Source organism: Phyllobates terribilis, unplaced genomic scaffold, assembly GCF_046119375.1.
Source record: "Phyllobates terribilis strain yellow unplaced genomic scaffold, ASM4611937v1 Scaffold_13__5_contigs__length_258822181, whole genome shotgun sequence".
NCBI classification, from domain to species: Eukaryota; Metazoa; Chordata; class Amphibia; order Anura; family Dendrobatidae; genus Phyllobates; species Phyllobates terribilis.
In genome coordinates this window covers 121,551,140-121,568,088 of record NW_027362773.1, presented here as the reverse complement: position 1 = coordinate 121,568,088, position 16,949 = coordinate 121,551,140, and the positions used below count along the sequence as shown (strand labels likewise).

The 16,949-nt window shown below is 48.0% G+C and overlaps 1 protein-coding gene across 1 annotated transcript in view; it reads right to left on the bottom strand.

Annotated features, from left to right (window-relative positions):
- LOC141174579 (solute carrier family 22 member 6-A-like) overlaps positions 1-16,949 on the bottom strand; it is a 93,539-nt gene that overhangs the window by 51,873 nt on the left and 24,717 nt on the right. Inside the window, exons 4-5 of the mRNA XM_073659517.1 lie at positions 12,945-13,099; positions 1,024-1,192 (exon numbers count right to left, since the gene is read on the bottom strand). Coding sequence (XP_073515618.1) covers positions 1,024-1,192; positions 12,945-13,099 — 324 coding nt within the window. The remainder of the gene's footprint in view (positions 1-1,023; positions 1,193-12,944; positions 13,100-16,949) is intronic.

The window sequence follows — 16,949 nt, the reverse complement described above, 5'->3', positions numbered from 1 at the left end:
TTAGTGTTCTAGAGCAGCACTCAACTTTGGATCTTTAATATAAGAGGCTGTTGAATTTCATTACCCTACACATGACAAATTGGCTGACTATTGTCAAATATAAACTAATTTTACTCTGGACATGTGTCCAGGACTTCCTGGACACATGCAAGACTAATGAAAGTCAAACAGCCTACTGCAGTGTGACCTTAAATTAGACATTTACTCCCTGACATGGGAATATCTGTCTTTATACAGTACCTCCAGAAGTTGGGATAATGTAAATAGCCAAGTGGGCTGTGCTATAATATGTCCATGACCCCCATAAAAGTGAAACAGTGTTGAGTAGCCCATTCGACTGTGTCTGTAGTCCTGACCACAGGTGGCCTGTTCCTAAAGACTGATATTTCAATATCAGTCATTAATGTCTGAGATGGGAAAACCCCATTGAAAATATCCTTTATATGTGCTCTTAATGACTACATTTTCATTACAGGTAGTGGTATGATCTTAGGTTGTAATTTCAGTTCAAGTCTTTGATCCAGATTTCCTATACTGAAAAAAATTATAATTTGTAATTTGGATGTTTAAACTTTTAATAATAAAAGGTTATTCATTCCTAACAATTAAAACTTTTTACCTATTAACGGGATAGGTCGTAAATTTGTGATCTGTGGGGGACTGAAAGTAGGAAACCCACCAATCCCCAGAAGGGGGCAGTGAATTGCCTGGTGATAACTTTTAATGTTGTGAACACCCCTCTAATTATTATCACTACTTCAATTGGACTATGGCGTGAATACCTCTCAATAAATGGCGTTTTGATTGGCAATACATTCATCAAATGTTTCTTTTTCAACTTTCATTTTGCGGTTTAATTATTTTTCCGATTTTTACTTCAATGTGGCTTTTTCAGATGCTTTAGATAGATTCATGAATTGCGACTTTTTTTAAATTTGGGCTATTTATGAATGAAGACTTTCATTTTCAAAATATATTTTACCAGACAGTATGTAAATATCCTTATAATTTCATACCACTCACCAGGAATAGAGAAAGAAAATAAAAAACGGAAGAGAGACACTGAGTTGTAGCCATCGCCAGTCTCGTATACCATATGCTAAACCTGCCAAGAAGAGCTGCCCGACTGTGTATGAATATCCTGCCAAGGTGCCGGTAATGGTGCGTACTTTGGTTGGAACCCATTCTATAACTGTTAAGACAAAATATTTAAAAAAAAAACACATAAATAACACTAATGAATGAAATGGGGCACATAAATCTATATATGTACATCTCTATTGTAAATGTTGGTTCATCCAGGAGTGGACACTGACAGTGAAAGGTTCTTGTACAGAACGTGTGTCTGGGATCCTCCTCTATTATGCATACACATACATAAACTGTAGGGGCTTCAGCTCTCTGGTAGCTGCTTGGATACGCACAGTCACATAGGGATTTTATATCAAAACAGAATAAAGTTTGTTATCCTTCATAAAATTTACAGCTTCAAAATGACAACAGTCCTTTCTTCAGCACAAATGAATAATAAAACAGTCCTTTCTCTGGGTAAGGCAAGGTAAATCAAAACAGTCTCACCAATTTGGCAGTACAGGCAATTCTCTGTCTCTAGCACAGTGTCACATCTCCACCAGAACCTGCTACTGCGACTTCTGCTTCTGTCACCAGGCGCCGCCATATTCACTCTGAGGGTGGCGCTGGTGATAGAGCAGATGTCAGAACCAGAATCTCTGGACCGCAGCCTCTGTCCAACCACTAAGATTAGACTGGCTGGGATCTGGCTGAAGTATGGGAGTGACCTTTCCCACCCAGGCTCTTTTGGTCTTTTCTAAATCCTGGACCCAAAATCCAGTCAAAAATAAATCCATCTCAGTAACTTATTGTTACTGGTGCACTTTCTCCCAAGAGTTATATAACTGAGGCCAACCACCTCGGTGATATACAGTGGTGTGAAAAAGTGTTTTCCCACTTTCTGATTTCTTGTTCTTTTGCATATTTGACATACTTAAATGTTTCAGATCACAAAGCAAATTTAAATATTTGACAAAGATAACACAAGTAAACACAAAATGCAGTTTTTAATTGAAGGTCTATGATTAATGGAAAAAGAAATCCACACTTACAGGGTCCTGTGTGAAAAAGTGATTGCCCCTTAAATCTAATAACTGCTTGGGCCACCCTTAGCAGCAACAACTGCAATCAAGTGCTTGCGCCAATGCTCTGGAGGAATTTTGGCCCACTCATCTTTGCAAAATTGTTGTAATTCAGCCACATTGGAGGGTTTCCGAGGACTTTGACTAGGCCACTCCAAAGTCTTAATTTTGTTTTTCTTATGTCATTCAGAGGTGGACTTGCTGGTGTGATTGGGATCATTGTCCTGCTGTATAACCGAAGTGTGCTTCAGCTTGAGGTCACGAACAGATGACCGGACATTCTCCTTCAGGATTTTTTGGTAGACAGCAGAATTCATGGTTCCATTTACCACTGGGAGTATTCCAGGTCCTGAAGAAGCAAAACAGCCCCAGACCATCACACTACCACCACCATATTTTACTGATGGTATGATGTCCCTTTTCTGAAATGCTGTGTTACTTCTACACCAGATGTAATGGGACATACTCCTTCCAAAAAGTTCAACTTTTGTCCACAGAGTATTGTCCCAAAAGTCCTGGCGTTCATCAAGATGTTTTCTGGCAAAACTGAGACGTGCGTTTATGTTCCTTTTGCTCAGCAGTGGTTTTCGTCTTGGAACTCTGCCATGCATGCCATTTTTGCCCAGTCTCTTTCGTATGGTGGAGTCATGAACACTGACCTTAACTAAGGCAAGTGAGGCCTTCAGTTCTTTTGATGTTGTTGTGGAGTATTTTGTGACCTTTTGGATCAGTCATCGCTGCACTCTTTGGGTAATTTTGGTCGGCTGGCCACTCCTGGGAAGGTTCACCACTGTTCCATGTTTTTGCCTTTTGTGGATAATGGCTCTCACAAAAGCTTTAGAAATCTCAAAGCTTTAGAAAAGGCTTTATAACCTTTTCCAGACTGATATATTTCAATTACTTTGTTTCTCATTTGTACCTGAATTTCTTTGGATCGCAGCATGATGTCTAGCTTTTGAGGATCTTTTGGCCTACTTTACTTTGTCAGGCAGGTCCTATTTAAGTGATTTCTTGATTGAGAACAGGTTTGGCAGTAATCAGTCCTGTGTGTGGCTAGGGAAATTGAACTCGGCTTCCCAAAGATGTGATAAACCACAGTTAATTTATGTTTTAGGCTGAGTTCACACGATGCGTATTTCATGCGTTTCCGCGGCGTTTTTGCAGTTGCGTAAACGCCGCGGAAACGCATGAAAAACGCATGGTAGAAGGGAAGCAATGTTCCCCAATTGAAATCTGCATGTGCTATGCCCATGATGCAAATTTTTCCGCAGAGTAAACGCTGCGCTCAAAAATCCGCAGCATGTCATTTAATTTTGCGGAAACGCAGCGTTTTTGCCGCCATTGACTTGCATTAGAATGCGCCAATTCCGCAAGACTGCATCTGTACTTGCGTAATTGGTGCGTTCTAATGTGCGGATGGTACCCGGGTGTGGAGGAGAGGAGAGTCTCATCCACATCCAGGTACCATTAAAAAAGCTGTAAAAACAAGAATAAAATAAAAAATATATATATACTTACCATCTGTCGGCCCGCGCAGCGCTCCTGCTTGCTTCCCGGCACTTGCAGTGAGTTGTAGGACCTGCGGTGACGTCAGAGTCATGTGACGGGTCACGTGACGCTGATGACGCGCCCCTGGGCCTTCTGTGTCGTGCGGCATCGCGCGCACGGGGGGGCTTACCCGGAGCCGGATCAGATGGGGGTAGTAGTCTCGTGGCGGTGACCCGGTCCGTGCCCAGGGAGTCAAACTAAGTGGCGAGTCTATTAGCAGTAGATGTTGGATGACTACGCCACCCGTTGAATGCAGCTTTGGAGCTGCCGCTGCAGAGCAGACCGCTGAGGCCGGTGGAAGGATGGTGCAGCGGGGATGGTATAACCCCCAACGGGAGGGGTATGGCCTCAGGGCAGCAGGTGGAGATGATGGGGGTTGTGATGGTGCGGTAAGGAGGCACAGAGACGTGGGATGCAGTTTCAGGGTTTTTACTCACTGGTGTTGCTTCAGTCACTTCGGCCGGGAGTGACCACCCGAGCCGTGCTGCGTCCACCAGGTGCGGGACTCGGCCAACCCCCAGGCAATTCCGGAACGTGGTCCTGAGCTCCCCTCTCTCTCTCTCTCTCCGGCCATCCCCACCAGGGATCCACCTTTGTCCGGTTCCCTTGGGCCTCTATATGGTAAAACCTTTTAAGGCTTTCCTGACCCTACTCGTGGTGTACCTTCCTGGTGAATGTGGTGAGGGTCGTGGCAAAACTTGACCACGACCTCCGGTTCCTGATTAAGGATGTTTTGCCTCCGTCAGTTTGGGATCCGGTGCCCTCTTCTGCCAACCCTTCACCCTTTTTAGCTCACTCGTGGGATCTCAGGGTTCCCTCTTGGTCTTATGCCTCTGGGCCTTTCTTCCTCTTCCTCTCTGCTTCAGGCCTGGCCCTGGAGCTGGGCCCAGCCGGAGCCACAGCTCCCTGTCAGCCCTCCTGGCTGAACTCCTCCTCAGAACTCTCCTGACAGACTGACTCTATCTCTAGATGGTGCCCACCATATATACTCCCTCTATGTGTGAGCCCAGGTGACTAGCACCCAATGGGCTCCTACCTCTATGCCCAGAGCCCCTCCCCTATCTGCCCCTACACTACTGGGATGTTCCTCCCCCCCTCCCACTCCAGCCAGGGACAGACGCTGTCGTACCTGCACATCTAACTGGTGGGAGTACCGTAGTTCTGTCCCCCGGAAATGGGATGAGTGTAGTGCATGCAGCTATCTGAGCTCAGTCCCACATTCCATCCTTACCCGGGAGTGGAATACCACACCTCTGGTTTGAGGTGCAATACCCCTGTAGCAGCCGAGTCCTCAGGGTGCTACATTCCCCCCTGGTAAACCACAGCACGTCCTCGGGCTGTAAAAGAGTAAAACAATATAAAACATACAAAAATTTTAAAGTGCACTTACATATAAAACACATTAACTTTCAATATAAAACTCTTGCATATAAAACATTCTCTTATAAAACACACTCTTGATCTTCTGGCCACGGTGCAATTTATGACCAGGTAAAAGTGCAACAGTCACAAATACAGTTCCTTATAAAACCGGTAGGGGGCGCCTTAGGAAGCGCAACTATTTACAGGGTGGCCGCTCTCAGTCCTCGGCCAGTGGGGATAAAGGGATGGCTGCTCACAGTCCTCAGCCTGGTTACGGATAGGGACACACGGGAACAATTCACTAGTCCCAACGGGGACCATATTTTAATTAGCAGCAGTTCTTGTACCCTTACGGGTAACTATTTACAGTTCCACTTTACCGTACTTCAGTAACGGCGTCCTCCTGCTCCTTTCTGAGGGTAATCTTCAAACCCGTCCGGGTCCTCTTGATCCTCCTCATACCGCAGCTCTTCCTCGGTCAGTCGGTGCACATGAAGAGCATATGGTCCCTTAGCACACTGATGCCGGGTGAAGGTGACCTCGTCACCCGGGTAAAGGTCACGTCCTCTGTGTCCCTCCGGCAGATGACTCTCGACATCTCTTCGGGTGACAAAGACGTCGCCGGGGGTTCTGTGATCCCGGATAAAGCCCCAACCGTGCTCCAGTTGGAACTTGATTATGGTCCCGGTGGCGCGGGGACCGTGGGCTGCACGGGGGTTTCGCCGGGTCCGACGTTTCTGCTCCGCACTCTGAACTTGCAGCCGCTCCTCGCGGACCCGCCTGTCTCGCCGTTCCCTGTCGAAGACCTCCAGTTGTTGCCGGCAGCACTCCGCACGCTGGGCTGCGGCCGCCCGGGTCTCTTGGGTGAACCCGATGAGGTTTTCTCCAGTGGGGTCCCATGTGAACTGCGCCTCCTCCAACGGGAGTGGGGTGATCTTGGCGGGCGCCGGAGCCGGAATCAGGGGCTCACACAGAGGCCATTCCTTCTGGAGTCGGGGAGTGGTGTACTCCGGAGGCCACACAAAGGGTTGCCCATCCGGGCAAGTATGCTGGGCGAACAAGTCTTCACCCAAGGGTAGCACTCTGGAGGTCGAGGGCGCGGTGGTGGCAACGGTGCCCGGATTCACCAGGCCTTGCGACCAGGCCGGCGGCACCCTGAAGGTGAAGGGCGCTGTGGAGACTGCGGCGCCCGGGGGTACTCGATCTTGCGACCAGGCCGATGGTGTTTCCTGCTTGGCCACGCTCTGGATTGAGGCGCGTGACGTCACAGAGGGCGCGGCCGCGGCTCCTGCCGCTTGAGGCCTAGTTTGGAGCGGTGACGGTGCAGCAACGGGCTCGGTAAGGGGAATTTCGGGCTCTGCGACGGGGAGCTGGGGCAGGCTTACGGCTACTAGGCTTGGGGTGGTGACGTCCCCTTTACCTGCTTCCATCTCTTCAGCTCCTTCCACGGCGTCGTCTCCGGCCTTCGTCCCTCCTGCACCATCTTCAGGGGCAGGCGTGCTCCTCGTTGCGGGTGGCGGCCTTTGCTGGCGGGTTCCAGCTTGCAGGGCCATTTCTCTGCTCCAATCGGCCAGCACTTCTTGCTGCACTCGGGCCATCTTCCGAGCCAAGCCCTCCAGTGCGGTCTGTGAATGCTCCCGATCTCGGGGGAGCTGTGCCAGAATCTCCACCAGGCCTTCGGGGGTGGCGGCCTGCAACAGGCTCCTGACCACAGGGTCGGTGCTGCCTGACTCTCCCTCCATCTCCGGGTGCGATCTCTCCAGACTCCTCCAGGCTGCACCCATCCTCTCTCTTTTGTTCTTGATCCGCCCATCCTGAGGGCGGTCCTGGGGCAACTTGGTGATTGTCAGTTCCAGGGGCAGACCCCCCACTCTGATGGACATCTCTATCATTGCAGTCTCTGCTGGTGGGGGCGGTCTTTGCTTTTGGCGCTCTTCTGGGACCAGGCCCAGGATGGGAGGTGGCCTCTTGCCACCCTCTGGCACGCCCATAATGGCGTCCGCTCTGCCAGGGCGGGAAATCATCTCAGATGGCGGGAATCGTCTCCTAATGGCGGGAAACTCCGTGGATGGCGGGAAAAGGCTGCAGATGGCGGGCAAACGGCGGGAAACGATCCGAGATGGCGTCCGATGGCGGGGACCCTCTGGAATTGGCGGGAGACTTCTTCTTACGGTAACTGTGAACTTTTCTTCAGGCACGCAGTACCCGGTGGTGGCGGGCACGCGATTCTGCCGACTACGCCAATGTTGACGCGCCCCTGGGCCTTCTGTGTCGTGCGGCATCGCGCGCACGGGGGGGCTTACCCGGAGCCGGATCAGATGGGGGTAGTAGTCTCGTGGTGGTGACCCGGTCCGTGCCCAGGGAGTCAAACTAAGTGGCGAGTCTATTAGCAGTAGATGTTGGATGACTACGCCACCCGTTGAATGCAGCTTTGGAGCTGCCGCTGCAGAGCAGACCGCTGAGGCCGGTGGAAGGATGGTGCAGCGGGGATGGTATAACCTCCAACGGGAGGGGTATGGCCTCAGGGCAGCAGGTGGAGATGATGGGGGTTGTGATGGTGCGGTAAGGAGGCACAGAGACGTGGGATGCAGTTTCAGGGTTTTTACTCACTGGTGTTGCTTCAGTCACTTCGGCCGGGAGTGACCACCCGAGCCGTGCTGCGTCCACCAGGTGCGGGACTCGGCCAACCCCCAGGCAATTCCGGAACGTGGTCCTGAGCTCCCCTCTCTCTCTCTCTCTCCGGCCATCCCCACCAGGGATCCACCTTTGTCCGGTTCCCTTGGGCCTCTATATGGTAAAACCTTTTAAGGCTTTCCTGACCCTACTCGTGGTGTACCTTCCTGGTGAATGTGGTGAGGGTCGTGGCAAAACTTGACCACGACCTCCGGTTCCTGATTAAGGATGTTTTGCCTCCATCAGTTTGGGATCCGGTGCCCTCTTCTGCCAACCCTTCACCCTTTTTAGCTCACTCGTGGGATCTCAGGGTTCCCTCTTGGTCTTATGCCTCTGGGCCTTTCTTCCTCTTCCTCTCTGCTTCAGGCCTGGCCCTGGAACTGGGCCCAGCCGGAGCCACAGCTCCCTGTCAGCCCTCCTGGCTGAACTCCTCCTCAGAACTCTCCTGACAGACTGACTCTATCTCTAGATGGTGCCCACCATATATACTCCCTCTATGTGTGAGCCCAGGTGACTAGCACCCAATGGGCTCCTACCTCTATGCCCAGAGCCCCTCCCCTATCTGCCCCTACACTACTGGGATGTTCCTCCCCCCCTCCCACTCCAGCCAGGGACAGACGCTGTCGTACCTGCACATCTAACTGGTGGGAGTACCGTAGTTCTGTCCCCCGGAAATGGGATGAGTGTAGTGCATGCAGCTATCTGAGCTCAGTCCCACATTCCATCCTTACCCGGGAGTGGAATACCACACCTCTGGTTTGAGGTGCAATACCCCTGTAGCAGCCGAGTCCTCAGGGTGCTACACTGACGTCGGCAGGTCTTTCAATTCAAAGTTGCCGGCAGCCGGGAGAACGGAGTGAGCAGGACAGCGCGGGCCATCGGAGGTAAGTATATACACTCTCTCGGGTCACACTATATAAATCCATGCTGTTTGCATGGATTTATATAGTGTGACCTAGTTGTCAAGCACTTTCCAGGTGATGCTAAAATCGCCTGGAAAGCGCTTGTCAATCTGCATGCGGAAACGCATGTCAATCTGCATGTGGATCCGCATGTATTCTGCAGGAAAAACGCATGCACAATCTGCATGCGTTTTTTCTGCCAGGGAGATGCAGAAATGATGCAGAAATTTTCTGCTTCATTTCTGCATCGTGTGCACATAGCCTTAAGGGAGGGGGGACAAACACTTTTTCACACAGGGCCCTGTAGGTCTCCAGGCTGTGGCTCACTGATAGCGTTTCTGTCTTCAATATCACAGTTTTAAATTTGAATCCTAGCAAAAATCTGGAAATAAACTTAGTATACAAAGGCATCTGTAGTGTCAGATGCCAAAGCCCCTAGAGTCCAGTTTTTTTTTAGAGGAGAATCTACAGAATATGAAAAAAAAAAAGCAACGTGCAGACACTACACCAAACTGTGAGTTGCCACGAGCAAGTATATACAGAAGCCAACATATGTATCAGCACAAATCAGGTTCCTGGTTGGGTTTTCCTCCCCTACGGGTCCCTATGTGGCACAGGCCGTCTATCTGCCCTTGGGTTCATCAAATGACATGCAACCTGTTGCCCAATCTGGCACTCTCTGTGTGTCTGTAAGATTGTTGGCACACAGTGTGCTAGTATTAATGTATTTCTCCTAGTGGTCCATAGTTACAGATATAGTTTTATAGTATATGACGTAACTTTGATTTTCTATTATTTAATATTATAGGCTCTTTCGCCCCTTACAACTTAAAATTTAGCAATATTTTAAAAAAAAATACAAATGACCTGATTGTAAGAATTATTTTTATTTTAGTATGCTTGATTGCAGAATAAAAAGGGGTGAAATTCTCCCTTTTGCATTTTTTTATAAATTATATAGTTATCACTGCATTATTAAAATTGAGCCATTGGTTCAATGAAGACCAATCAATGTGATATAAATAATTTGTACGTTCCTTTTTTTTTTGTTCTAGGCTGATCCAGTTCCCTCAAAGTATAAACTTCAGTAAAACCAGAGTTACACCGTATAGATTATATTATCGCTCTGTGATACTGACAGGGGTAATGAGTGTCAACATCAAACATGAAGAATAGCTACGTACTATAAAATGTGTGGGTGTCGTTAACAGAAAAAACAAGGCATTAAGATCCAAAGTATTGGCTGACATGATGCTGAAATCTCTCATTAACATCGTACCTGTTGATAACTAATGGTAATTAGTAAGTGACAGCAATGCAACTTGCTAACTATCTCTGTGTTCTGTTGCAATGATTCAGAAATCACAGAAAGTGCCATTTGAAAACTAATTCTGGTGGATCTATTGAAAAACAGTAAGGTAACACCCAAATGTTATTTTTGTTCATACATTTCGAGGAAGAACAGAAGGTTAAAAAGAAAAGTTGGAGCAGTATTTTTATTTCATAGGAACTATAAATATTTAGTATAGGAGACAAATCAAGAGACAAATGCTTAATAGGAAGTAGTTGAAATATAATAACTCAGAAGGTGAAGTTTATCAGTCAGCACTTTACGACCTTGGACGTATAGGTATGTCTAAGGTTGTGTTCCTGCACTCCATGCGGGCTCCGGCACTGAGCCTGCATTTTTCCTTGCATATAACAGCTGATCCAATCAGCTGTCATGTGCCCCTAACAGCCGCGGGTGGAATCGTAATTGTTAACATGTTAAATGCCGCTGTCAAACTCCAACAGCTGCATTTAACATCGGTGCACCCATCACATGATTGCGAGCCGCCGATGGGTTGGCATGACAACTTGGGGTCTCCAGAAGACCCCAGTGGTTGTCATAGCCGATCTTCTATGAGCACTGTCCAGCAGTTGGCGTTCATAGCAGATGAGCATTTTTGTTACACGTAGCAGGGCTACATAGGCGATCAGATGATCGCAGCTTCTAGCCTCCCATAAAGACTATTGAAGCATGTGAAAAGTAAAAAAAGAATGTTTTTGAAATTATTAAAAAAAATATAAAAGTTTAAATCAACCTCCTTTCGCCCCATTCAAAATAAAACAATTTAAAAAAAAAAATTACACATATTTGGTATCGCCGCATTCAGAATCTATCAATATAAAAAAAGAATTAATCTGATCAGTAAACGACGTAACAAGAAATAAGATCAAAATGCCAGAATTACGTTTTTTTGGTCGCCACAATATTGCAATAAGATGAAATAACGGGCGATTGAAACATCGTATCTACCCCAAAATGGTATCAATAAAGACGTCAGCTTGATTCGCAAAAAATAAGCCCTCACCCGCACCCAGATCCCAAAAAATGGAGATGCTACTACGAGTCTTGGAAAATGGCAACTTTTTTTTTTTTTTTTTTACAAACTTTGGATTTTTTTAACCACTTAAATAAAAAAGAACCTATACATGTTTGGTATCTACGAACTTGTAATGACCCGGAGAATCATAATGACAGGTCAGTTTTAGTATTTAATGAAAAAAAAAAACAATTGTGGAATTGCACTTTTTTTTGCAATTTCACCGGACTTGGAATTTTTTTCCCGTTTCCAGTACACGATATGGTAAAACCAATGGTGTCGTTCAAAAGTACAACTCGTCTCGCAAAAAAAACAAGCGCTAACATGGCCATACTAACGGAAAAATAAAAAAGTTACGGCTCTGGGAAGAAGGGGAGCAAAATACAAAAGTGCAAAAACGGAAAAACCCAAGGTGGTGAATGGGTTAAGAAGTAAAATTGACTTTGAGATGAGTGAAAGGTGAACTGTTACCTTTGGGGACAACTGTGAGCTTTGGAAAATCCGTCATTTCATGCGCAAAAAAAAAACAAAGCAAAAAAAGCAAAGATGTAGCATTTTTCTTGACATCCTCATAATTTATTTCTCGATTATTTTTATCTATTGTGTTTTTTTTATCTGCTATTTGATGAAGTTATAGTTAAGGCCATTATGTAGGAAAGAGAAAATAGACATATGTTTAACACTAAGTCTTTGCAGCCTCCTCAATCAGTAAAAGCCTTTATTTGATTTCTCTTGTGTGCCAGATGCAGTAACGTGGTTAAATGGATCATTTCCTATTATTTTAGATATCTGTGTGCATCAAGAGTCTGAATTCTCGGAAATGGTTACTTGAGACTGTAGATTTTCACTGCTAGTGTACAAGAGACTGCTTCAGGGAAATGACGAAAAATGACGGCATGGGATTTGCATTCCATTTTTTATCTTTTCCAGAGGCATGGTGATACTGATGGGGTCTGATACCTGTTACTGCAGCAGTTTCTATTGATCACCAGAATCCCTGTTAAATGGAATCTGTCAGCAAGTTTTTGCTATGTAATATGAGAGCAGCATAATTTAGAGTAGGAGTACCTTATTCCAGGGATTTATCACTTACTGGGCTGCTTGGTGTAGTTTTGATACAATCCCTGCTTTCTCTGCGGTAGATATAGCAGTGGCCAGACTGCTGAGTTCTGTATAACCCCAGCCACACCCCTGATTGGCAGCTTAATATGTACTGTAAACCCCCACGAAACGCGCATCGGGGTGTTCCTTCAGGCCATTTTCCACACAGGTGTTGTCCTTTTTGCTATACTTTGTCCTTTGCTTGGATTGTTACATTTTGCATGACTTTATCTTTTTATAGGTTATCCTCTCTTATAACTTATGCATAGTCTATCAGGCTGCACTGTTGTTGCTGTCCGCTTGGAACTTTCCCTGATACACTGGATATGAGTATGTTTAATTTGGGCACTTTGCCCACTTGCTGAAGCTGCGCACTATTTTTCTTGTAGTCAACCACTTGACATTTTCCTACTATAGTATTTTCTATTCATTTGCAAGCATTGTTTCTAATTTTCTTTTGGGGATTTATCCTTAATATTTGCTATTTTTGAGCTTGATGACAACCTGACAATTTGGGGCATACCTTGTGGTTTAGCTTTCTGCCTGACATCTTCATTTTATTTGTTTTTATCATGTTTTTCAATCAATAATGATTTACTATTGTTTAGCTAGCCGTTATACTTCTATTGTCTTTGTAGGTTTTAAAAATAATATAGGTGATATATTCCCTTTAAAGGAGCTATGATGGTGGCGCATTTTTAAGCCTTTTGTGAAAGCTTGTCTCAATCATAAATAGTACACTTCTTATACAACCAGATTCTCATACTTGGATTACTATTTAGTAAGTATATCACTATTATTGTATTATACAACTTAAGTTATTAGATTTTTTTACATACTTAATGCTGTAGTGTCCAGTCCTATTCCAGACAGAGCCATTCCCCCGAGGAACCGGAACACACAGTAAGACAGGTAATTTGGAGAAAATGCAGTGCAGATTCCACTTACAGCCATTTGAAAGTAAGACCAGATCAACAACGCTCTTCGTCCATACCTAGGAACAATTAGGATTTTTTATGACTATATGTTAGTTGTGGAACATGACAATATAATAACATATAAATGGTAATTAATGTAAAGGAGTGAAAGTGCTGTCACTTTCCAGACATGGCCAATCTCTGTGCGCTGTGTGGCTGTGTCTGGTAGTAATGACATGCAGGGGCGACACTGCGCCTTTAATTGTGCTTGTGTGTCGCCCCTGCTGCGTCATTACTACCAGACACAGCCGCACAGCGCACAGCGCACGGCCATGTCTTGAAAGTGATAGCACTTGGCCTGATTGGCGGAGCAGCAGCACACTGACCGCACACTGCTGCTGCTGCATGAAGCAGAGCAGGGCTTGAACAGCACCGACGGTCCTGCACAGATGCCGGGGAAGCGGCCCCGGCCCATACGGCGAGTGGGCCCTCCTGATGGTCCAGGGACATGTGACACACCTGAGGCCCTGAACTGCCACATGACTGAGGAGCTGGACGGGACACAGGCCAGGGGGCAGGTGAGCGAGCTTCCCCAATCCCCATATAAAAAATATTTCTAATGTGTGTGTGCATGTATGATGTGAATGTCTGTGTATGTCAGTGTGTGTGACTGTGTATATATATTTATGTCTGTTTTATATGTGTTTTTAAGAATGTGTTCAAATATGTACGTGTATGTATATGTGTGTGTCTGCGTATTGTGTGTGTATATCTGTGTACCATGTTCATGTGTGTATGTGTGTGCATGTGCATGTCTGTGTACTGTGTGTGCGTGTCTGCGTATTGTGTGCGTGTCTGCGTATTGTGTGTGTGTGTGTCTGTGTGTGTGCGCGCGTGTCTGCGTACTGTGTGTGTATGCGTGCGTGTCTGCATACTGTGTGTGTGTGCGTGCGTGTCTGCGTACTGTGTGTGTGCATGTCGGCGTACTGTATATGTGTGCGCATGTCTGCGTACTGTGTGTGTGTGCATGTCTGCGTACTGTGTGTGTCTGCATATTTGAAGGATGAGGTGGCAGACTGGGCCCTGTGTTGTATACCTATATTTCTCCGCCGTATCTGTGCATCATGAATCGTGGTATGTGCTAAAGGGGCCCACTGAGACTCTTTCGCCCGGGGCCCACAAAAACCTGGAGCTGGCCCTGATGAAGGAACACGAGGTCCACATTGCAGTGGAGGATTAAGTCAGAAAGAATAGAGATAGAAAGCTGGAGAAGTGCTTTGTTACTCTTGTATTGTACCTATTGTTAGGCAGTGAGGGTAATCATACACGCAGGTCATCCCCCGGGATGTGCATAGAACATACTGAACCCACTGGAGAGCATTGTAATTACAGCCACAGCTGTGGTTACAATGCAAAAGAAAAGAGAGTGTGGACTTGGTCAAGCTATTTGACCAAGTTAGATTTAGGAAACCCTAATGAAGCGCCCCCAGGGCCGTGGGGTACTCGGTGCCGGACCAGTCGTTGCTAGGGGAGATGTCACAGTGACGGTGACCCGGTCCGTGACCCAGGGCTGTCAGTAAAAAGGGAAATATTATTTACAGGGGATTTATAGTTTTTATATATACAGTTCATGATGCTGTGGCACCCCAGGGATCTGGTTGCCACAGTGATAGAAATATCACGTCTGAGAGCAAGTGGGAGTTTCCTGGTCAGGAGCACTTAACATGCAACACCTCCTGTCCCAGACCAGATAGGAGAGGAACCTGCCCTATATAAACTGGATCTGGGGCGGGGTTAGAGAGTGAAGTTCCAGAGGAAGGGACAGAACAGCAGCAAGGAGCTCCGTAGGAGCCAGGAGCTGAAGACCAGGGACTTGAGCTAAGCAGAGTTGGTCCTGGCAGAAGACGCTAAGAACCGGACACAGGAGTCCGAGGCTGTGAGGACTTATATATCCAGCAGCAGAAACCAGCCGGCAGGGGATTTCAGGTCCTCTGGCCACAGGAAGCCCGGAGGCTCAGTCACACACAAGGGACCAGTACCGCCATCGAGGAGCGGAAGCTACCAGAGGGTCCAAGTCACCAGCCATACGGGTGAGCACCACACGGTATACTCAGGGACATGGGCTACTACACGACTTCAGCAAGGTAGCCAGGAAGAGTGCAGTCAGACGGGAAGGCCTACAACTCCACCTGGCCAGGGGGATTGTGTTTGCTCACAGACTGACCAGGCCCCTAATGCTAGCCAGTACTCCCGGGAGGGTCCGCTTTATTACCACCAGTAAAAGACCCTGGACTGCATCATTAGACTCTGTGTGATTTATGCTGCGCCTGCACCATCACCCCCAGCATCCTATTACACTGCCCTGAGGCTACACTCTTCCCGTGGGGAGTTATCCAATCCCTGTACTGCATATCTACATCAGCCTCAGCGGTCTGCCTTGCAGCGGCGGTCCTCCCTGACCGCAATCCACGGGTGGCGTAGTCGGACATTCAAAACCCTACAAATAGACTGCCACAGCATTTGGTCTGACCACCCTGAGCCACGGGATCGGGTTGCCACAACTACCCCCATCATTGCACTGAAGCCCGGTTCCGAGTGCCCCACGGCCCAGGGGGCGAGTCAGCTTTTGGCGTAGTCGGCAGGATTGTGACCAACCCCCCACAAACGGGTATTGCGCGCCTGAAAAAGACTTTATACGTACCTGAAGTGAAGTTTCCCGCCATCCGCAGCCGTTTCCCGCCATCCGCAGCCATTTTCCCGCCATCGGGCGCCATCTTCGGGACGCTGCGCAGGAAGAAGAGGGGCGTGGATGACGAAAGCGAGCGAGAACTGAAGCCCCGCCTTACACACGGACGCTGCGCAAGGTCCTGAAAGGAGCCGAGCGGACGCTGACGTTACCAGGACGCGACGCAAGGTCCTCCACCCGGACGATCGCCTGCGGAGCCGCGGCCTACGGAGAAGAAGCAACAGAAGGTAGGCCACGGTCAACTAGGGGGGAGGAAGATGTTGGAAGCGGAGGGGACTGCCACCGCCAGCGCGCCCGCTGCCGCAGTAATGACGTTCACAATGCCTTACATCCTCGGAGCGTCCTGGCTGCCCCAATACTCAGGGGAGTCGCATACCCTAAGCGACTTTAAAGAGAAACTGTACAGCCTATTTAAAGTATACCCCCTGACGGAGGGCCAAAAGTGAGCATATTGATAGGCCAGTTAACCGGCGCAGCCCAACGTGAAGTAAAGTCCTGGTCAGTCAGGGACAAGGAGACCGTGAAGGAGATCTGAGCCCGTCTGAAGGACACTTTTGATACCCGCACCTCAGCAGAGATCAAAATGAGATTTTATGGGTGCAAGCAGCGGGCCCAAGACAGTATAAGAGACTATGCTTTGAATTTGCAAGAGGCCCTGGGAGCCATTAAACAGGCAGACCCTGACAGTGTGCGGAATGCAGATGAACTGTTGACTGAGCAATTCATTGAAGGTCTGCTGTCCAACGCCCACCGAACCCAGTTACGTGCAATGGCCTTGCAGAACCCTGGTTTAGACTTTGCAAAGTTCAAAGACAGGGCCATCCGGGCGCTCCGAGAACCGGCACCGGGCAGCGCTGTAACCCACCAGTGCCCTGCTATTACCTATCACCAGGAGGCGGCGCCCTTGTCTGCAGAGCCTGTGGGAGCTGGTGCGAAGGCTTTGGATAAAGACCCGGCTGCAGACCTGCACCATCAGGTCCAAGAACTGACCAAAAGCGTTGCCGCATTAACCAGGACTGTGCAGTCGTTACAGGTATCCCTCTCCAGGAAGGATCAAGCTGGCCACCAGTCCGGAGGACGTCCGGTGGCGCCGACAGAGGAGGATCCCATCGTCCAGAGGAAGACCCAGCGACCGCTACAACGAGGACGGACAGCCCATCTGCCGCCGCTGCAACCAACCA